Source organism: Lutjanus erythropterus, chromosome 3 (assembly GCF_056507025.1).
Source record: "Lutjanus erythropterus isolate fLutEry1 chromosome 3, fLutEry1.hap2, whole genome shotgun sequence".
NCBI lineage: Eukaryota > Metazoa > Chordata > Actinopteri > Lutjaniformes > Lutjanidae > Lutjanus > Lutjanus erythropterus.
In genome coordinates this window covers 22,438,744-22,460,974 of record NC_139319.1, presented here as the reverse complement: position 1 = coordinate 22,460,974, position 22,231 = coordinate 22,438,744, and the positions used below count along the sequence as shown (strand labels likewise).

Here is a 22,231-nt window from a genome sequence, read left to right as displayed (position 1 = left end):
TTTTCATGTTGACAGTTTTATTCGTTTTATTGATTATTTGCATGTCCATTTAGGAATATGAAAGGCCTAATATTAATACACAGAGCCTCTCCTACACTCTTAGAAATCTGGGTTTCAAAAGGGTTCTTCATGAAGGGCTGAGGTTCTACCCGCAATAATTTGCTTCTGAAGAACCCTTTTTTGAAGAAAGGGTTTGTTACGGGTTTTTTGTAAAAGTAGTGATTCCATTAGGAACCCCTTTCTTCCAGCAAACCCTTTTTGGAAGAAAGAGTTCTTCAAGGACTGTTGAAATCCTTGAAGAGCTTTTTTGTCAAGGGTTAGTATGAAAGGTTTCTTGGGAGAACCACCTGAGTGTGTTCTAGATGAAACCCTTGGAAAATAAAAAAAGCTCTTGGTAGAATACCTTGAGTGTGTTCTAGATAAAACCCATGGTATATTAAAAAGGTTATCTGAAGAACCCTTGAGTGTGTTCTAGAGAAAACCCTTTGAATATAAAAAAGCTCTCAGTAGAACCCCCTGGATGGGTTCTTGTTAGCACCCTAAGCATCACACCATGGAATGGTTCTCTGTAGAACCTCTCATAGGGGGTTCTTTGAGAAACCTTTCACAGTTGGTTCTAGGTATAACCCTTTATGTCCAGCTGTAGGTAGACTCTCTGAAAGGGTTCCAAGTGGAGCCTTTATAAAAACCTGAAGAACCGTTTGTGGTTCATTTATTTCGAAGAGTGTAGGATGGTGTGTTGTTTGCATCCTTGTCTTTTTGTTTATCTGTGTGACTTTGTAAACTTACCCTGTGTGTGATGTGAATGCTGTGATAAGCCCTTTTCCCTAACAACCCTACACCCTATCCTCCCTCTCTCTCTCTATGCGTGCTCACCAGATGATGGTCAATAGAACCACGGAGGTATATCAACTCATCAGCTCTTCATTTAACTCTTTTCTATCACTTCTGACCATCTCTTCCAGCTCTTTTATCCTGATCTGTGCCTTATTTGACGAGGACTTGTGAAGTCTTGCATGCCAGAATTATGTACCATTAATATGAATGCATGCAGCTGACTATGGTGCTCTACACACTCTTGCATGGCTGACAGTAAAAGACATTATGTCATTAATAGTTCCCAAAGAATGTTAGTTTAATGCATTTTAGATACGGATTATTTGTTTTACATTTCTTGATTTTTAGACTAATAAATCATCATTTATAATATATTAGCATTACAGATTTTAACTGAAACACTGACATTATGCTAGTAATAATTTCACCTCTTCATTTATTGCTCTTTTTCTCAGCATGTGTACTTCTAAGCACCTTGATAGCATTGTTTTTTCCTCTCTGATACACGTTGTTGATCTTTAAGTTAACTCTGTTTTTTAATTAAATTGCACCATGTCTATCAGAATGGGAAGGTAAGGAGTGACCCCACTCACAACTGTGAACTGTAGATATTTATATATATATATATATATATAGAGTATATATAAATGTCCATTTGTCTGTCCAAGCAGACACACATAGTGCATAGTTGTTTTGTGTATTTCAGTCTTGGTTTTTAATGTCCTTTATGTTGAACCTTTAGTCTCAAAAAACCAAACTGCTTTGATTTTTTTCACCATTTGGTTTTTTTTAGCAGGCATGGCAGACTTACAGGGTTTTTTGCATGCATTATGTATTGCGTGTGCTATTTTTGGGATATGCTCATTTTTTATGCGCCTTCTTATACCAACGTGTCTGGTTTCTTTTTTCAGCATGCTGCCTCATCGTAATAGTGCTTCAGTAGAATCAAGCTTCTTTCTTGTATCTGCTACAGAAAAATATGATCTTCTTTCTTTCTTTCTTTCTTTCTTTCTTTCTTTCTTTCTTTCTTTCTGTCTGTCTGTCTGTCTGTCTGTCTGTCTGTCTGTCTTTCTTTCTTTCTTTTCATCTCACCTTACTTTTCTCCTGTTATGCAACTGTTTTCATTTTTCCTCACCTGCTGTTTCAACCAATCTTCTCTTTCTTCCTTTGTCCATGTTCTTTTCCTTTCCCTCCCTCTCTCCTCTTCTGTCTCAAACAGAGTGGGTTCACCCCTCTGCACATCGCTGCTCACTATGGTAACGTGAATGTCTCCACCCTGTTGCTGAACAGAGGAGCTGCTGTGGACTTCACAGCCAGGGTAGCGCCCCATTTCCTCTTTTCTGTACTGCTGTCTATTACAACTTGACGAGTGTGTTTTCACTTTCAGGCTTGCAGAAATTTGTGTTTTAGGGCTCATATGCTAAAAAAAACCTTTAACTGTAGCCTTTATTAACTGCATTTCCCCCTTTAGCCTGTCAAAGGTTACATTTGTTCTTGCATGTTTTCAGCTGCATTACTTTCTTGATACTTGTCCGTGAAGTTGTCTTCAATTCCTTTATATACAGTTGGGTAGCGAGTTATTTAACTTTCCATTTTGCTCGCAACTCAACAGAAATAGAAATTAAATTCATATGAACAACTATTAAAACAAGCTTTAGGGCTTTCATGAATTATGTTTTTGCTGTGTAAATCAAACCATATTTGTAGTAAAGTTAACTTTCCTTCGTTTCCTTGCCTGCCTTGTTAGAATGGAATAACACCTCTCCATGTGGCCTCCAAGAGAGGCAACACCAACATGGTGGCCCTGCTGCTGGACCGAGGGGCTCAGATAGATGCTAAAACCAGGGTGAGACTCAGATTTATTTCTGTACATCAGCTTATATTTAAGAGTCACAATTCTGTGACTGCCTAATACAGTTTTCCAATCACTGCTTAATTACCTTTTTTTTTTTTTTCAAAACAGACAAACTTGATTAATGTCTACACTTCATGTGTTTTAACATGTTTGTGCCTTTGTCAGGATGGGCTGACACCCCTGCACTGTGCAGCCAGGAGTGGACATGACCCAGCAGTAGAAGTTCTGCTGGAGAGAGGAGCTCCCATCTTAGCCAGAACTAAGGTACTGTATGTTTGGGTCAGTAATGCATACTCCAAAATTTATCCTACCACAAGTCAATTTTTAATTTTGCTCCAGGATATTGTTATTCTACACTTAAAAAAACCTCAGCCTTTCAGTTGCATTTTACTTGCTTTTTACTTTTTCTGACCTATTGAATCTATCTGTGTATCGTTACTTTTGTTCTTAAATAGAATGGACTGTCTCCACTGCACATGTCGGCACAGGGAGACCATATAGAGTGTGTTAAACTCCTGCTGCAGCACAAAGCGCCTGTTGATGATGTCACACTGGACTACCTCACAGCGCTGCATGTTGCCGCTCACTGTGGCCACTACAGAGTCACCAAGCTTCTACTGGACAAGAAGGCCAATCCCAATGTTAGAGCACTGGTAGGTATTCACAGGAAACTGTACAAAAACAGACAATTGACTCACAGTTATATACACAAACATATACATATGCATAAACATATATAATATGTTCAGACAGAAAGAGTAAGCAGACAATGATATAGAGTTTGGGAATGAGTAGTTTTGATTCCTACCAGAACTGTTAAATTAATTTAAACACAGTTAAATAGTGTAATTCTCCTTAGTAAGAGACCATTACCTAACAGTAGAAAGAAGTAATATAAAGTTAGGCTGAATAGCTTTTTAGTTTTTAAACCTGATTAAATAGTTTTAAAGCTAATTGTTTTGATTGGGTTTAATTGTTTGAATTGTTGCACAAAACTTCAACTTGTCTTAGAATTAAGTAAGAATAAATTTAAACCTCTCTTTGAACTTAAAACCCAAATTGAAAATGTGATCCAGTATAACTGTTTAAATGGCTGCCTTTTGAAGATGCATCTCTTCTTTATTGTGCTCCAGTTGATCCATTAAGCAGCCTGCCAGTTACTGCCAGACAATCCTCTTTTTCCTTACTGTGCTGTTTGCTTGTAGCCTTCTTTTATTTGGCTATATTGCTCTAAAGTAGCCAACATGTTTTTTGAAGGAGGAGAAATTAGAGCTTCTCTGTCGAGCTATCATAACTAGGTTTAACTTTTGGTTAGCTAGCAAATAATGAAATGTTTTGTTAACATTTTAGCTAGTTACCTTCCAAACAATGCAATGTTACGTCTAGGTCTGTTGATTTATGTTGATTAAACTCAGTATAGATTACAACTACATTTCCTCCTCCCGATACGCAGTATTTATCTGTTTATTTCTCTCTCGCTCTCTCTACCAGAATGGTTTCACTCCTCTCCATATTGCTTGTAAGAAGAACAGGGTGAAAGTGATGGAGCTTTTGGTCAAATACGGGGCCTCTATTCAGGCCATTACTGAGGTGAGACACTATATGGGGATTTCTCTGAATAGCATCTGTAAATACAGTAAACTTTTCTGTGTAGAACTTTGCATTTCATGCTCAACTCCCTGCCTCTTTCTCGCTGTGTCCCTCTGTTTTTTAGTCTGGTCTGACACCCATCCATGTAGCTGCCTTCATGGGCCACCTCAACATTGTTTTACTTCTGCTCCAGAATGGAGCATCTCCTGATGTCCGTAACATTGTGAGTACTGACAAATAATTTCTTTAACTCTCTATTATCAGTAGTCAGAAATACATATGGCATTAAGTGAACAGCATTTTTTTCGGCTTAGCTAATGCAACCACCTACATGTAGTGTTTCCTTCAGCACAGCATCTTAATGCTCATAAATGATCTGTCTTTGCATATCAGCGTGGTGAGACAGCTCTCCACATGGCAGCACGAGCAGGTCAGATGGAAGTGGTTCGCTGTTTACTGAGGAATGGAGCGTTGGTGGATGCCATGGCCAGGGTGAGTCAGCGGTCTCCTCATCAGAGTTAATCACTGGCTCCGTCTGTTTATCATAAATAACCATATTTCATCCACTGACTTGCGTACACATACGGGTCTTCTGTGTGTCTCTCCTTTCCTAATTTCATTCCTTCTACTTGTCTCTCTGCTTCTTTTGTTTCTTACCATTATAACCTCTCAAATCTGTACAACCTTTTCATCCCTCAACCACAGGAGGACCAGACTCCCCTCCACATTGCATCCCGTTTAGGGAAAACTGATATCGTCCAGTTGCTGCTGCAGCACATGGCTCATCCAGATGCTGCCACCACCAACGGCTACACTCCCCTCCACATTTCAGCCAGGGAGGGTCAGGTAGAGACCGCTGCCGTGCTGCTGGAGGCCGGAGCCTCACACTCACTGGCCACAAAGGTGAGCAGAAGCTAGAATATGATGCACACAGACAAGAAATACAAACATATTCAAGATTCTTATACAGGCATTAAGAATTTGGATGAGCAAATTTTCCCTTTTCCCTCTACAGAAAGGATTCACTCCATTACATGTAGCAGCTAAGTATGGAAGCCTCGATGTAGCACAACTTCTCCTTCAACGCAAAGCTCTCCCTGATGATGCTGGCAAGGTGAACTGAAAATCAGGATTATTTATACACATTATTTGAGTCAGATCCTGAGGTGATTCCAGGGCAAAGTTATTAATTTCAGTGAGACAGCGCACTACACCTTTTAGTACCTGGCAAGAAGCAATTTGTCTCTAGAAAAGACTCATTATAGAGCAGAATAGAACTGCAGAAAGACAAAACACAACAAAATCGCAAAGCTACACTGTTCCATATTATAAATATCAATCATTTAATCAAATGCTTCCTTTTACAGAATGGCCTAACCCCGCTACATGTGGCAGCTCATTATGACAACCAAGACGTAGCTCTGCTGCTGCTGGACAAAGGGGCATCGCCTCATTCTACTGCAAAGGTTGGACAAAGAATTTTAAAGTACTTAAAGTTTAAAGCACCCAACCACTTTTCCTCAGCTTACTGCAAGATTGTCAACCTATCTGTAGTCTTGTTGAGGAGCTTGAGAGTGACGCAAACAAGTCCTTTAATTTTCAGAGTTGATACCAAAATCTGAGATATCTTTTATGTTTTAGAATTTGGCTGCACTAAAAAAAAAAAAACATAAAACCCTGCTGTTTCAACCACTGTTTCAAATGTATAGGGTTAATTTTATCCATATAGAATGATGTTGCTATAGTATATAATTGTTCACCTCTATCCCTTTCCAGAATGGCTACACTCCTCTCCACATAGCAGCCAAAAAGAACCAGACGAACATCGCATTAGCGCTACTGCAGTACGGAGCAGAGACCAACATTCTGACCAAGCAGGGAGTAAGTCCTCTGCACCTGGCAGCCCAGGAAGGACATGCTGAGATGGCCAGCCTGCTCTTGGGCAAAGGAGCTCATGTCAACGCCGCCACCAAGGTCACACACCAAGACTTGTTCAAATACTTCTATCACTTGTGTTGATACTGATTAGACTATATCTGTTACTAAGCAGGGAGTACCATTAGCTATCACATACTCAGGAATCTCCAAGATGAAGGACATGAGCATAGAATGTTATGTCTTGAGTCTTTCAACTATTCAGGATATGCAACTGGACTGAGTTATAGGTTCGTGTTTTTCTACAGTGCGCAACTAAGACAATTTTGTGCTTTATCTATTACAGAGTGGACTGACTCCTCTGCATCTCACAGCCCAAGAAGACAGAGTCAATGCAGCAGAAGTGCTGGCCAAACATGATGCCAGCCTGGATCAACAAACTAAGGTTCAAAAATCCATGAACGCATGAATCTACACAAAACACACTAAAAGGCATACATACGAAAACTACTCACAAATCATGTAATTTCATGGATTCTCCGCATAGGACAAGAAGTTTGGATTTTAATTCTGTGGTAAAGTCATGGAATCATGCACATTGGCTAATTAATGGCAATCCCCCGAGCATATTAACTATCTTATTTTGAACGCATTCACTGCAGGAAGTGTTGTTTACCAACTACTTTTCAATCGAATGAATGAGTAAAATCTTTAATGCTCTAGGGTAATTTGTTATGTACAAAGAATGAAAATGACATCAGCAACCATACCTGAAAGCATATATTACAACATAAAACATAAGAATCATTGTGAACGATTTCCCAGCCAGTAAATCACAAAAAGTCACACATACATACATATTTAGCATATCTGCCACCTACTGGCTTTTTGAAGGTATGGCATTGTCCACATCAGATATCTGCAATATTCAGATATATTTGTATCAATTACAGTTTGTTGTTAAACACAGCCTCTTCACAGACAAGTAAAACAGATTAGACAAATTTGGAAATAACCGTTTGTCTCTCTATCACCTCCTCATCCTCTCTACACCTCAGCTTGGATATACTCCTCTGATAGTGGCCTGTCACTATGGAAATGCCAAGATGGTGAACTTCCTGTTACAGCAAGGTGCTAGTGTCAACGCCAAAACCAAGGTAAAGTGTCATGCAAAAGCTTCACAAAAGCACATGCATTCAAATTCAATTAATACTAGGTGTTGGACAGAAGTACATGTCAGAATGGAAAAATGCAGTCTGCACACTAGATGACACAAAAAAATATAAAGAGCTCCATAGTGCTTCAGTGATAAACTTCATCTCCTCTCTTTCTTTGTACAGAATGGATACACACCTCTTCACCAGGCAGCACAACAAGGGAACACACACATTATCAATGTGTTGCTACAACATGGTGCCAAGCCCAACGCTACTACAGTGGTGAGAAAGAGACATGTATCTCCTCTTTTATCAAAAAGTAAATGAGTAATTTCTGCTTTTATTTCACATGAACCACTCCCTGTCTTTTTCCTAGAATGGAAACACGGCTCTGTCTATTGCCAAACGCCTGGGTTACATATCTGTGGTGGACACACTGAAAGTCGTCACAGAGGAGGTCATCACTACCACAACGGTAGGCTTGCGATACTGGTAACTTTTATCGTAAATTGTCAAGAAAACGCAATTAACCTATCTCTGCTCTGGTTGTGTTTTTCCATGACTGTGATCGGGGACTCACATCAGACGATCACAGAGAAACACAAGCTCAATGTCCCTGAGACCATGACTGAGATCCTTGACGTGTCTGATGAAGAAGGTGAGTTGCTTCGAACCTGAAAAAAAAAAAAAGTCTTAGCTCTCTTTCCCTTTGTTCAGTTGCTATAAGGAGCTGTGTATTGTGGGTGATTTTGGTAGTTTTGTAGCTGTGAATCTTAAAGCTTTATGTTTCATAGCTTTGAGGCTGGAAGACGAGCCATTATCTGAGATGTCTGTGGAGCTGGAAGGTACTGCAAAATGTCTGCCCTGCTCTGCCAGCTTGGTGTGGACTGTATCTGTGTTACTATAACTAATGAACGTGATTATATTTGTAGTTTATGCAAACAGCAGTAATACTAAAACAATAAACTTTACCTCTAGCCGTTTACTGCCAAATTTGCCATCGCCATGCTGTCTGCTTCTAGAGAGTCTATGTACTTAATGTGGCTGAATTTCGTTGTTGTGCAGTATACACGCCTGATTTTACCCAAGCAGATCTTCTTTGATCTAACACCTTTTTGTTTATAGGGTGTAATCAAAACTTGGTTGATTGTGTGTTCATGAAATGGTAAAAACTACCTGCATGAAGTGTATGGCACTGTGGTTAAGATCATGACACTTATCATGATAATGGATGAGTGAGGAATGCATTGCTTTAGAAAAACTGACATAAATGGTAAATAAATGGACTGCATTTATACTGTATAGCACCTTTCTCGTCTTCTCCTGCTCATCAGGAAGAATTTCTGATATTTATTCACACGCACAGATGGCATAGGAGGCCTTCGGAAGCAGTTTAGGGTTCAGTATCTTGCTGAAGAACACTTTGATATGAAGGAGCCACACGACGAATCACCGATCTGTCGATTAGTGGACAGTCAACATCTGAGACACATCTGCCCCACAAAAGCCAAAATAAAAATACATTTTCCACAGTGCTGTCCGTGGAATCACTGACCCAATTCACAAAAGTGATTTTCAAGCGCTGCTCAGACAAAGCGTCACATTTAACAAATGATTGTCACTCACAAAATGCAGATAAAATTGAAAGTCCTACTGCAGGGCTCTCACATGCTTGTTCATTTACCATAAGCATAGTGTTTGTTCTGATGACTGAAATATGTCAAACTGAGCAAGATGAAAATGGCCACATGTTTCAAATCACAGAAAATATGCAGCAAATTTAACAATACGGGGCCAAGACTGGAAGTTCTCACATGGTTCAATGAGCTAAGATTGAAAGGAGAGGCAGGAGGATTGTGGACATGTTACAGAACTTTTACCACTTTCACTAAAGCAGTTTCTCATGAAATGTATCTTTCTATGCTATTTCTCAAATGGCACATCTTTGACTCCTAGGTGAGGACACTATGACAGGTGATGGAGGAGAATATCTGAGAGCAGAGGATCTCAGAGAGCTGGGAGACGACTCTCTGCCAGGACACTACCTGGACGGCTTCAGCTACATGAGCCACAACCTAGACAGGTCACGAACGATGCACACATGCACATAATTAGAAGGTCTAATTTTACATCTAACTTCGTAAATGACAGCATATATGTGAAGCTTTATCCACTGCTATTTACTGACCTGCCATGATGCACTGCAAACAAATACATACAAAGAAACTTTAAAAATCCAACTTGCTTTTCCAGCAGGCAGCAACACACACCAATTCACCAAAGTTTCCATCAGAGAGAAGGTGTTCTCATTGAAGAAATGCTTACAAGCCACCAGGTGGGGACAAAGTGTACAGAAGTGTGGTTGTCATCTTGCTGGTTTAGCCGTCTAAAACAATCTCACATAAGATATTCATAGTTTAGAATATTTGAGAATATTTTGACTTTTGTGGCACCAGCTGACTGATGTTTGGTCTGTAGGTATCAGCGCTGTCTAGAGAGAATGAAAAGGAGTCGTTCCGTCTGAGCTGGGGTGCTGAGCACCTTGATAACGTGGTGCTGTCCTCCAGTCTGCTACACTCTGGGTAAACACACACACATACACACACACACACACACACACACACACACACACACACACACACACACACACACGCACACACAATTCCCTGGTGTAAAAGTCTTTCACTTGCCTTCACTATCAGGTGTGTATGAATCACCTTTGAATGAATTTTAATTTTTCTTTACATTATTCTTCACTCCTTCACATCTGTGTTTTCTACTCTCCTTCATTCATTTATCTTTGCTGCTGTGTCTTTTTTCTGTCTCTGGTCAGGTTTTTGTCAGTTTTACTTATTCTTTATGCTCTTTTCTCTTTATGTTTATTCTCTTGTTGCCTCTTTGTGCACTGTCTTGTCTTGACTGTGTTTGTGATTGTGTGTGTGTATTGTTATATTCTGCTTCTAGCCGTTCCTCTCCGTGCCTAGACCATGACAACAGCAGGTGATACTCTTTGTTTTGGCTACTTTCTCTTTCTTCTCTTCTCCGTGCCCTCAATTTCTTTTCTCCCTTACTATTAGTTGACCTGCTCATTCCCATCCTATCTGTCTGCATGGCTCCATAATGCATGATTTTACATTTCCAGGGTGCTGATATTGCCTTTATTGTCATTGTACATGTAAAACTAGATTCAGTGTGTTGTGCCAAAGCTACATAGAGGAATAAATAGAAATATAAAGTATAAAAAACAAATAAAAAACATAAGCATGAATACAAATGTAAGAATAAAAATATAAACATGAACTATAAATATAATCCACAATATAAAAGAACAATATAAATATGTTGTAAGAGCTGTAAGTAGCCGTGAAAAATTAACCTAGCCTTCATGCAGATCTGATCAGATCATTTCTACTTAATATGGCAGCAGTGCAGATTTTAGTATTTTAATGTAGCACAGTGAGGCATTTATGACAGCTGGATAATTTATTAGCCCTAAAGAATACGACTGGTATTATTCTAGGTTTGTCTTTTTTTGCAGATTATATTTATTGCTTTTTTGAATACATAATGATAACAATAGACAATAACTGAGACAATTATTTTAGAAAGAACAGACAACAACAAATAAATTGAGTCAAACCAAAGTCAAGAAAAAAGAAGGGAAGACATCAAAAGATCTAAAATCAAGGAATACTATATAACAAAGAGCAATAATAAATTATTATACAAATATACAAAACCACATATATAACAAGTACAATTTGATTCAGTTACAGTTCGTTCCATACAGACATCCTACAAATATTAACAAGACAGTCAAATTAATTTGGAAAATAAAGCATTAGAATGTACAGCCCTCATTTACTCACTCAGATTTAAATTAGACAGAAAAGAAAATTTTTTACAATTTCCCTACCCTGCCTGCGGTAGGAAGCTCCAAGCTCATTTGTTCCTACTGAAGACAAAAATCTTCTAAAAAGTAGTCACAAATGTTACTTAAACAGAAATAAAGTTAAAAGCAGTTTGACTGTGCACATCTACGCATTTCGTAAACAGAAGAACTTGAATATTACTTTAAGCACCTCTTTTCCTGAAGATATCTAATATTTTATACTTATTTGCTCCTTGACAAATACGAAATAATCCTGATCATTGTCCTCCTACTTGCTTGTCTGTCTTGCACATTAAATTTCAAGTGGAATGAAATTTGAAAGGATTTAAAACAGTAAAAGTGAACAGGCTGCTGATATGTGCTTGTTGACATATCATTACTGAATTACATGATTCCCTCTTACTGGAATGTCAGTTGCTTTGTCTGCATGGAGGCTCATAGTCAGCAGATTCAACATCTGTGCCAGAAATGTTGCTTTTATTAACAACCAATCTTAAAAAAGAAAAAAAAATCAAATCAATTTATTGATGGAGCCTATTCTTCAGCTTCCTCGTCAGCTTCATGGTAGATGCCAGGGGTGGGGCCATGCGCGGTTGCCGTCACAATGGCCTGCGAATCATCGTACCACCGAGGAAGTGTTCTGCACCCACACGGGTGACGTGCAGGCTGGTGAAGAGACACCGTCTGGCCTCCATGCCTCCTATGGTGGAGGGTGAGGGGCTGGCTGGTCGCATCATCGAAGTGGGACCCACTGGAGCCCAGTTCTTGGGGTAAGTGTGTGTTTGAGTGTGTGTGTGAGAGTTAAATGCGCGTTTGAGTTTGAGTGTGTACATTTGCTTGTGTGAGTGTGATTAGACTGTTGTCCGGTGTGTTCATATCTTCTTCTTCATTCCTCCTCCGTGCTGCGTATGGATCAGTAAGCTCCACCTTCCCACAGCTCCGCCCCCTCTAAATGAGGGCGAGAGTCTGGTCAGTCGCATCCTGCAGCTGGGTCCTCCAGGAACCAAGTTCCTCGGGTAGGACCATGGTTGGGGGGGGGCACCCTACCATCCTGGAAGTGGTCACATACAAACCTATATTTTTCCACCATGTCCACCTGGCTTATTTTTGTTTTTACTTTGTTACTTCCTTTGTTTATTGGTACTATAAAAGTACGAGCCTCAGTCTGAAATCCCCTCACCTGTTATCCTGTCGCTTGTCTCTAGTTCAAGCATGTTCTTAATGTGGTTTGGTTCTTCTCTTTATTTTTAAATGTTTTTCAAATACATTTTTTCATGAATAGATTTGTTTTATTGGGCATGAAAATGATTAGAATCTTTTGTTACTTTTTATTTTGTTTGTTTTTTTTCTTTTTGTATAAGGTCATGCATAAATCAACCCAACCATCATATTATCTCTGATAAAGCCAGCTCTGCCAAACTGATGCCAATTTGTGTTTGACTGTACCTTTATCTTTTTAGGCCTGTGATTGTGGAGATCCCCCATTTTGCAGCTCTGCGGGGCACGGAGAGAGAACTAGTGATCTTGAGGAGTGAGACAGGGGAGAGCTGGAGGGAACACCACTGTGACTTTACAGAAGAGGAACTGAACCAGATACTCAATGGCATGGATGAAAGTAAGGGATTTCAATTAGATGTTGGTGGCAAAAAAAAAAATACAAAAGAACAGAAATTTTAATCACATTAAGCTATCACCCAGGTCACTGTAGAGTAGTGAAGGAGGACAGAGTTTCAGATTACACTTCTTCTATAATATTGGGAAACAGGCAGCAGAGGAAATATAAATGAAAGAAAAATTTAAATAATCTTACACTTGAATCTCCACTTTTCCGCAATTACCTGCTGATACAGTATTTATATTAAATATTTCTAATCTTCACAGAACTTGATTCCCCGGAGGAGCTTGAAAAGAAAAGAATATGTCGCATCATCACGCGCGACTTCCCACAGTATTTTGCAGTGGTGTCGCGAATAAAGCAGGACAGTCATTTGATTGGACCAGAGGGTGGGGTCCTCAGTAGCACTCTTGTGCCCCAGGTCCAGGCAGTCTTCCCTGAGGGAGCCCTCACTAAGAAGATTAGAGTTGGGCTCCAGGTACGTAATAGAGCATTTCTTGGTCAGAACTGAATCAATGGCATGCTCACAGTTACTAAAATTAATTTTTATACATTTTGTACCTTGTCCTAGGCTCAACCCATTGATGTAGATTTGGTGAGAAAGATTCTTGGTAACAAAGCGACGTTCAGCGCAATTGTCACATTGGAGCCAAGAAGGAGGAAGTTCCACAAACCAATCACCATGACAATCCCAATTCCCAAAAGCTCCAACAGTGACGGGCCAAGCACCGAATTTAGTGGGGAGACGCCCACCTTACGTTTGCTCTGCAGCATTACAGGTGAGCATGGGGAGAAATTAGTTCTCATCACCGTCAGCAACAATAAAAAATTAACAAAAAATATAGCTGTTTGTGGTAATGTAGATTTAAAAAAAAAAAAAAAAAAAGAAATGTGTAAAATGTTACCTTTGTAATGTAATGTCATGTGTTTTGGCTTTTCCCATGAATGCCTGCTTGGGTGGATAAATGTTGTCATAATATTTTTACTTTACATTATTTCTACTATAAACACAAAAAGCTAGTAAACAACCATGACAGGTTAGGCAACAAATTATGGGTCTCTGTTTCAGGTGGAACCACTCCTGCCCAATGGGAGGACATCACCGGCTCTACACCTCTCACCTTTGTTAACCAATGCGTTTCCTTCACCACAAATGTGTCAGCGAGGTAATTCTTCCTAAGTTTTTAAATAAAGATTCAAATGTTATTCACATAGATGCTTAACAGCTTTACCCGATGCACTTCTTTCCTTGATTTTGGTGATTCAACATTATACCTGAATACCTGACGTACTGTGTAACTACCTGGTGATATCTATCTATATAACTGACAGAAAGTCGTGTTCATATTCCCAGGTTCTGGCTGATAGACTGCAGACAGATCCAAGAGTCTGTCGGTTTTGCCTCGCAGCTGTACAGAGAGATAATCTGTGTTCCATACATGGCCAAGTTTGTCATCTTTGCAAAAACGCTGGACCCCATTGAGGCCCGCCTGCGCTGTTTCTGCATGACGGACGATAAGATGGACAAGACCCTGGAGCAGCAAGAGAACTTCACTGAAGTTGCCCGTAGCCGAGATGTTGAGGTGCAGTGTGATGATGGGGATAAATAAGAGGGAAACTGGTTAGACAGGGTTCATCTAAAAGGGGTGAGAAAATTAGAGAAGAAGTGTATTGGTTCTTGTTAATGTAGTTCATGTCGTTAACAATTCTGACAATACTGTTTTCCAGAATTTAAAGTCAACTTTAATGGTTTGTTTGAAACCTGAAACATCTCTGATATCCACACACAGGTGCTGGAGGGAAAACCTATATTTGCTGACTGCTTTGGAAACCTGGTGCCTCTTACCAAGAGTGGACAGCACCATGTGTTCAGCTTCTTTGCCTTCAAAGAGAACAGACTGGCCCTCTTCATCAAAGTATGACTAAACAGTAGATAAAAATGTCTGAAATTACTTTACTCAGATATTCATAAATCAAAATGTTTGCAAATCATGGACTGAACTGTTGTTTAATTGACGGACAGATCAGAGACACAGCACAGGAGCCATGTGGTCGCTTGTCCTTCACCAAGGAACCACGCACGTACCGTAGTCTAACCCACAATGCTATCTGCAACCTTAACATCACTCTCCCAGTATACTCAAAGGTTAGTTTAAATGTATTTCAGTTTGCATTGATATAATGAGTAAATTATTTTAGTTGCACCAACTGCATAGTTTATTTTCGGTTTTATTCCTCTTTTTAGGAGTCTGATTCAGACCAAGATGCAGATGATGAGGTAAACAGAGTTTATTTGATACAGTATTACAACAAAGAAAAAATAATATCATAATCAGGTTGTAGCTAACAATGCCTTTTTGATCTTTTTTGCAGAGTGAGAAGAGTGACAAGAAATGTAAGCTGAACTCTGATGTTTTGCAATATTCCTGTCTGATATTAGCCCATTAAAAGTTTTTAGAATTTTGTGATATTTTTACACACATTTTTCAGACATAGATTCATGCATTAGAATTCAATGTTGGTACTGAGGGCACAAGTATATAATTTTTATACAGTTACATATTGAATTTATATTTATGACTACACGTATATAATTTAGAATTCATAGCTATACACACACACTAAATTGGAGTTGCATCACTTGATTAACAGAGTATTGATCATAAAGGTTGCAAGTATTAGTTTAGAAATATGAACATCTGTATGTGCTGATGCACTGATTGATGTAGTATGTTACTTACTATTTGGATTAACCCTGCTCTTATTTTGCTCTACTAACACTGTGTATAGTTATTGTTACTGGCAGCTATGCTATGGCTGATGTACTCTGCATTCCCCTCATTCCAAACCACACTGACTTTCTCCCACCCTTATCATTTTAATTTTCTGCTATGACCTGTTTTTTGTTTCTTAATCATAAATGAGGGTCAAAATAATACTTTTTATTCAAGTCAACTCAAACATCCTTTGATTTTCAAGGCACTTATGTTACAATTTCATGTTATCTCCAGAATAATTATGTTTTGTGGTAATAATGTATAAGAAGTATTCATTTTGACCGATTATTTTCTCAGATTACATTCCTATAACATTTTTACTAGTGGCATTGTGAAAAACTTAACAACGTCGTGTTTTTTTGTTAAAGTATGCAGATTTATTCCTGTTTTTTTTTGTAATATTATCATTCATTTTGTATGAATTTGGCCACTCTCTTTTTACATCTAGTTCACATTTCTTTTTCATTTACCAACTTTTGTAAGTTTCTTTCATTCATTCCTTTAGTTTCACAATAAATCAAATCCCTATTCACATTGTTACATAATTTTTATGTCACTACATTCATTCTGTATGTGAACTAATAGTGCTATAAGGTCAAAAAAACAGAGTGAATTACTATAGAACAGAATTTACAGATTTTAACCTATAAGGATATTTGATACCATGGAAATTACACACATCAACAAAGTGCACATTTTACCTACAATATATGATGTCTCAACATTACGTGAAGGAATTAAGTTCTTTACATACAAATACTAAGTACTGTAAAACTTTAAAACACACTCTAAAAATCCAGTAACAATGATCTGATTACTTGACATTAATTTCTGACCTCACACCGCCTCTTTCTAAAAACCCTCTATTAATTTTTCTGTTCACAATTTATTATGTTTTCTATATTTTAAAACTTTAATTTGAAGGCAGACATGACTCTTCATGTCAGCAACAATCTTGAGAAGTTTTGTTCTTTGTTATTTTTCCTTCCTGTCCCTTTGTTTCATATGTGGGTTTCTCTGTTCCCTTTGGTTCTGTTTGTATAGTTTGTGTTGACTTTCTCAATGTGTTGTCACGCAAATTAGACTAATTTCTGTCCATATTCTACCTGTTTTGTTACTCCTCCTGGCTTTGCTTATGCTGTTGCTGCTCTACTCCCCTCCAAACTCTTCTGGATCACTTTGTCATCTTCTTTTTGGTCTTTTCAAGACTCCCTTATCCTCTGCCTTGTCATTCTTCTCCTTACTCTTTGAACTGAAGATGGATTTTTGATGGCATTGTCTTGATCACAGTTTTCTGATGTCTCTCTTCCCCGCTTCATTTGTCCCTTATGTCCTTTACCCTTTTTGGTTATGAAACTGTTTTTATTGAAGATGATGAATCTGAATCAACTGAGACATTCTCCCTGAGAACTAACCAACCTCTTGACCCTGCAACCCTTGCAAGCCCGGATCTTCTCTCTGACATGTCGGACATCAAAGTGTCCGCTATTTTGACTGCAGAGCAAATGGAGCTTTTATTATATGAAGAGAGAGCTGGAGTGAGAGGGTTGGAGGAAAAAGACAGGTTGGAAAAGGTTGGAGAAATTCAAAGAGATGGTATAAACAACGCTAGACAGGGAGTGCAGCTAGATGGTGCTAAAAAAGAGAAATGGGGCTCACTCCATGAGACTAAGACTGTTGAACTGAAGTATCCCCCTGTCTCAGAACCAGTCTTACAGGAGATTTACATTGAGGGGAAGATTTCAAGCAGATCTGCCACAGAGGTCAGAGACATGACAGGCATGGTCTCACACCTCAGCATGGACATGGACCAATACCTGGAACATAGACCTGTAGTGACGTGTAGTCCTCAAGAAGAGCTTGTCCAAGATAGATTTGAACAGATTATCGTAAAGCGTGATGGCAAACGGCGTCCCCCAGATATCAAGAAACCTATCAGGAAGAAACTTAGAGACAGAGAGCGTTCTGGATGTAGCAGCTCTGAGGGTGAGCTGGAAAGGATGAGTTCTGAGGAGTCTTTAGATGGGGATGCTATTCTTAAGGACAGTGTTCTTGTACCCACCACAGTTATGGATCCTCCAGCTTCTCCTTTGGTAGTTGAGACACCTATAGGATCTATAAAGGACAGAGTCAAAGCTTTGCAGAACAAAGTTGAAGAGGATGAGATACAAAAACATACTCCTCAGGCAAAATCTTCTGTTGTCACAAAGAAGACCGAGGGAGACATGCCAGAACTTCCCAGAGTCCCCAAGTCTCCTAAATCCCCCAGATCTCAGACAGAAAGATTAGAGGAGACTATGTCTGTTAAGGATCTGTTGAAAGCATTCCAGACTGGACAGGACCCTTCAAAAAATAAGGCTGGGCTTTTTGAGCACAAAGCTGTGGCATCTTCTCGTATTTCAACATATATGTCTGAATCAGGAGATGCTGAAGAGATACAGAAAAGTGAACAAAGTCCCACAGAGGAGCTAAAATCACAAATCCAGACTCAGGACCACACAATTTCCACCCAACAGGGTGATGTTAAGATATGTGACAAACCTGACTTAGAGGATCAAAAGAAAAGGTCAATCAGGGATAACTCTGAGGAATCACTATTAATTTCAGAAAGTGCTTACAATGGAAAGATGGTAACACTTGCAGATACAGTTCAAAGGGACGATGGAAGCATCAGCCTGCAGGGAGAGGAACAAGAGATGGCAGGGAGGGAGACTATGCCTGTTAGGAGCCTGCTGAAAGCATTCCCGAGTGGATATGATCCCTCAAAATATGAAGGTGAGAGTTTCGAACACAAAGAAGTGACTTCTTCTCATATTTCAACATCAATATCTGAATCAGCAGATTCCGAAGAGATACAGAAGACTGGACAGAGTCCCACACAGGAGCCAAACTCCCAAGTCCAAACTCAGGACCTCACATTTTCTCCCCAACAGAATAATGTCAAGATATGTGACAAAACAGAGGATCGACAACAAATCTTAATCAGGGATGACTCTGAGGAATCATTATTAATTTCAGATGGTGCTTACTTTGGAAAGACTGTTACTTTTGCAGAGACAGTTCAAATGGACAGTGGAAGCATCAGCCCACAGGGAGAGGCACCAGAGATGCCAGCGAAGGACACCATGTCTGTTAAAGAGCTTATGAAAGCATTCCAGACTGGACAGGACCCTTCAAAAACCAAGACAGGGCTCTTTAAACACACAACAGTGGCTTCTTCTCATATTTCAAAATTGGTATCCGAATCAGCAGATTCTGAAGAGATACAGAAGACTGAACAAAGTTCTACTCAGGAGCCAAAATCACAAATCCAACCAGACCTCACAAATTACCCTCAACAGAGTGAGGATAAGATATGTGACAAAACAGACTTAGAGGGTCGGCCACTAAGCTTAATCAGAGACAAGTTTGAGGAATCACTACTAATTTCAGATGTCAGTCAGAAGTCAGTAAAGTTTACTGATGGAATTCAACGTGATGATGGAAGTCTTAGCCCACAGGGAGATGCTCTGGAGTTATCACAGACAGAGACTATGTCTGTGAAGGAACTGATGAAAACATTCCAGGCTGGGCATGATCCATCGAAAAGTAAAGCAGGCCTTTTTGAGCACAAAGCCGTGACTTCTTCTCATATTTCAGCATCTGTATCTGAAACAGCAGATTCTATGGAGACACAGAGAACTGAACAGAGTCCTATGCAGGAGCCAAAATCACAAACCAAAACTCAGGACCTCACAATTTCCAGAGATAACTCTGAAGAATCACTGGTAATTTCGGATAGTACTAACACTGGAAAGACAGTAACATTTGCAGGTACAGTTCAAATGGATGATGGACAGGGAGAGGCACCAGAGATGTCACAGAAAGAGACTATGTCTGTGAAGGAGCTGATGAAAACATTCCAGGCTGGGGATGATGCATCAAAAGCGAAAGCAGGGCTTTTTGAGCACAAAGCTGTGGCTTCCACTTGTATTTCAACATTGATATCTAAATCAGCAGATTTTGGGGAGATACAGAGGACTGAACAGAGCCCTACGCAGGAATTGAAATCACAAATCCAAACTCAGGACCTCACAGTTTCCACCCAACAGGGCGATGTTAAGATATGTGACAAGACTGACGTAGAGGATCAACGAATGAGCTTAATCAGGGACAGCCCTGAGGAGGCAGGATTAATTTCAGATAGTTCTGAATTTGGAAATGCAGTCAAATTTACTGAAACAATTCAAGGTGATGATGAAAGTGCACATAGAGAGGCAGAGTTGTCAGAGAGAGAGACTATTTCTGTCAAGGAGCTGATGAAGGCATTCCAGACTGAGCAGGACCCTTCGAAAAGTAAAGCTGAGCTGTTTGAACACAAAGGCATTGCTACAACATGGATATCAGAATCTGTAGGCCCTGAGGAGATGCAAAGGACTGAACACAGCACCACACAAGTGCCACAGTCGCAAACCCAGATACAGAGTCTCACAATTTCCCATCCACAAAGTGATGCCAGCATGCATGAAACACTGGATTTAGAGGATCAAACTGTAAGTGTAAAGAGAGATAATGCTGAAGAATCACAGGTAATTACAGACATTGCTTATTTTGAAAAGACTGTAAAAAGTACTGATACACTTCAGTTTGATGATGGATGGGTTAGCCCTCAGTTTGAGGAGCCTGAGTTGCCAGGGAAGAAAATAAGCAAGATGCAGTTAGATGAACCAGTGATAAGCACTAGTAGGAGTTTATCTGAAGACATACAGATCAGCCCTGATCGTAGACCATCTGAGGACTTCAGTGCTGACATAAAGGCTGAGCTGGAAGAAAGTCCTGAGTATCAGCTTTTCAAGCAAACATCAACAGCTGCAGATGTGAGCTATCAGCTGGAGGCTGTTACAAATCCAGCATCCATGTCCAGTCACTGTATGAAAAGTTATTTTGGTGATGGCATTTCTCTCATTGAGAATCAAATGAGAGATGATGATGATCTAAGTCCTGAGAGTCCCAAGCATGAAGGTATGGCTGAACCCTCAAACTTTAGTGCTGATATTAGGACCCGTCTTTCCAGCTCAGGGGAGGGTGAGAATTATGAAGAACTCACAATGACGCAACAAATGTCAGACGAAATGCTTACTTCCTCTACTGGAAGAGAAGAAAAAGACATCATACCTTCACAAGAAGAGGAACTTCATGAAGTCAGCAAAGAAAATACAATAATTGATAATGGAAGCAAAATATTCTTTACACAAGCTGACACTGAAGTAACAGAGGTCAAAATTGAGGAGCCACTACTTCAAGAACTCCACATCGAGAGGAAAACATCTTGCCCAGCATCCACTGCTGTAAAAGATATGTCAGGGATGTTATCCTTGATGAACAGTGACTTGGATCAGTGTTTACAAGCTAGGCCTATTGCAAGTCGGACACCAGAAGTGGATATTGCTCAGGAGAGATTTGAACAAATTATTGTGACAAAGGGCAAAGATAAAGAAATTCTCACTTTTGTCACTGATGAAAATAAAGGAGAAATCATGGATGTCACGACACAAGAGAGAGATCATGCACCAACAGAAGAATGTTCACTTGCATTGGGAGGTGAAGAAGCAAAGACTGGAGAAGTAATAGGGTTGTTGTCAGTAACAAGCAATGACTCAGATCAGTATCCAGAGGCTATGCCTGTTGCTAATCAACCAACTGAGGATGATTATGTGCATGAGAAATCAGAAATTTTCTCATCTTTCACTGATGGAAATGAAGGAGTGATAGCAGATGGCACAACACAAGAAATAGATCATGCTAGAGTCACAAGCAGAGATGAAGAAATGGCAAGTGATTTTACAGAAACTCAAACAACCTTGACTGAAGAACTCCCAATGAAGGAAGAAAGGGTAGAGAAAAAGAGCTCATATCTGCCGTCTACAAAAGTGAAAGATATGTCCAGCATGCTGTCACTGCTTAACAGTGACTTGGACAAGTACCTCAACGACAAGCCAGTGAAAAGTAGGCCTCCAGAAGAGGACATTATCCAGGAGAGATTTGACCAAGTTACTCTCACCAAAATCCGAAAATCCTCTAGTGAGGAACAAACGATCACAATACAGGAAAAAACACAAACAGGAGGTAGTGCTGATATGGAGGATATGATTAGTGGAGAGACACATGAAGAGACCAATGTGGTTGAACTCAAAGAACTAACACCAAGATCTGTATTGGAGACACCATTCCAAGAAGTTTACATCAACAGAAAGACACAACACCAACCGTCTACATCTGGGAGGAATATGTCAGGCATGTTGTCACTTCTCAGTAATGACTTAGATCAGTATCTCAAGGAAAACCCAGTGGGAGTACAATGTCACCCACCAGAGGATCTAGTCCATGAGAATTACAAACAAGTTATACTGACAAATCGTGATTTGGAGGATAAGACGGGTGTAGAGGAAAATAAACACATGCAGAGCGATGAGGATGGAGTTACAGAATTGTCATCAAGTTCTGTATTAGAGACACCATTCCAAGAGGTCTACATTGAGAGAAAGACACAGCAACAACAGTCTACAATTGAGAGGGATATGTCAGGCATGTTTTCACTTCTCAGTAATGACTTAGATCAGTATCTCAAGGAAAAGCCAGTGGGAGTACAATGCC

General features: G+C 39.6%; 1 protein-coding gene across 6 annotated transcripts in view; it reads left to right on the top strand.

Annotated features, from left to right (window-relative positions):
* Nucleotides 1-22,231, top strand: part of ank2a (ankyrin 2a, neuronal) — a 106,606-nt gene that overhangs the window by 33,975 nt on the left and 50,400 nt on the right. For 3 of the 6 annotated variants that reach the window (XM_084715437.1, XM_084715442.1, XM_084715443.1), the window contains 32 exons: nucleotides 2,057-2,155; nucleotides 2,585-2,683; nucleotides 2,858-2,956; nucleotides 3,148-3,345; nucleotides 4,184-4,282; nucleotides 4,407-4,505; nucleotides 4,676-4,774; nucleotides 4,988-5,185; nucleotides 5,298-5,396; nucleotides 5,650-5,748; nucleotides 6,059-6,256; nucleotides 6,504-6,602; nucleotides 7,216-7,314; nucleotides 7,498-7,596; nucleotides 7,691-7,789; nucleotides 7,900-7,972; nucleotides 8,109-8,159; nucleotides 9,271-9,397; nucleotides 9,568-9,649; nucleotides 9,793-9,896; nucleotides 10,279-10,314; nucleotides 11,752-11,976; nucleotides 12,124-12,222; nucleotides 12,667-12,821; nucleotides 13,088-13,299; nucleotides 13,393-13,600; nucleotides 13,891-13,987; nucleotides 14,176-14,404; nucleotides 14,612-14,737; nucleotides 14,845-14,967; nucleotides 15,067-15,099; nucleotides 15,195-15,216. In XM_084715437.1, the coding sequence (XP_084571563.1) occupies nucleotides 2,057-2,155; nucleotides 2,585-2,683; nucleotides 2,858-2,956; nucleotides 3,148-3,345; nucleotides 4,184-4,282; nucleotides 4,407-4,505; nucleotides 4,676-4,774; nucleotides 4,988-5,185; nucleotides 5,298-5,396; nucleotides 5,650-5,748; nucleotides 6,059-6,256; nucleotides 6,504-6,602; nucleotides 7,216-7,314; nucleotides 7,498-7,596; nucleotides 7,691-7,789; nucleotides 7,900-7,972; nucleotides 8,109-8,159; nucleotides 9,271-9,397; nucleotides 9,568-9,649; nucleotides 9,793-9,896; nucleotides 10,279-10,314; nucleotides 11,752-11,976; nucleotides 12,124-12,222; nucleotides 12,667-12,821; nucleotides 13,088-13,299; nucleotides 13,393-13,600; nucleotides 13,891-13,987; nucleotides 14,176-14,404; nucleotides 14,612-14,737; nucleotides 14,845-14,967; nucleotides 15,067-15,099; nucleotides 15,195-15,216 (3,784 nt within the window). The remainder of the gene's footprint in view (nucleotides 1-2,056; nucleotides 2,156-2,584; nucleotides 2,684-2,857; nucleotides 2,957-3,147; nucleotides 3,346-4,183; nucleotides 4,283-4,406; nucleotides 4,506-4,675; nucleotides 4,775-4,987; nucleotides 5,186-5,297; nucleotides 5,397-5,649; nucleotides 5,749-6,058; nucleotides 6,257-6,503; nucleotides 6,603-7,215; nucleotides 7,315-7,497; nucleotides 7,597-7,690; nucleotides 7,790-7,899; nucleotides 7,973-8,108; nucleotides 8,160-9,270; nucleotides 9,398-9,567; nucleotides 9,650-9,792; nucleotides 9,897-10,278; nucleotides 10,315-11,751; nucleotides 11,977-12,123; nucleotides 12,223-12,666; nucleotides 12,822-13,087; nucleotides 13,300-13,392; nucleotides 13,601-13,890; nucleotides 13,988-14,175; nucleotides 14,405-14,611; nucleotides 14,738-14,844; nucleotides 14,968-15,066; nucleotides 15,100-15,194; nucleotides 15,217-22,231) is intronic. The other 3 variants (XM_084715438.1, XM_084715441.1, XM_084715439.1) reach the window with 3 other exon arrangements.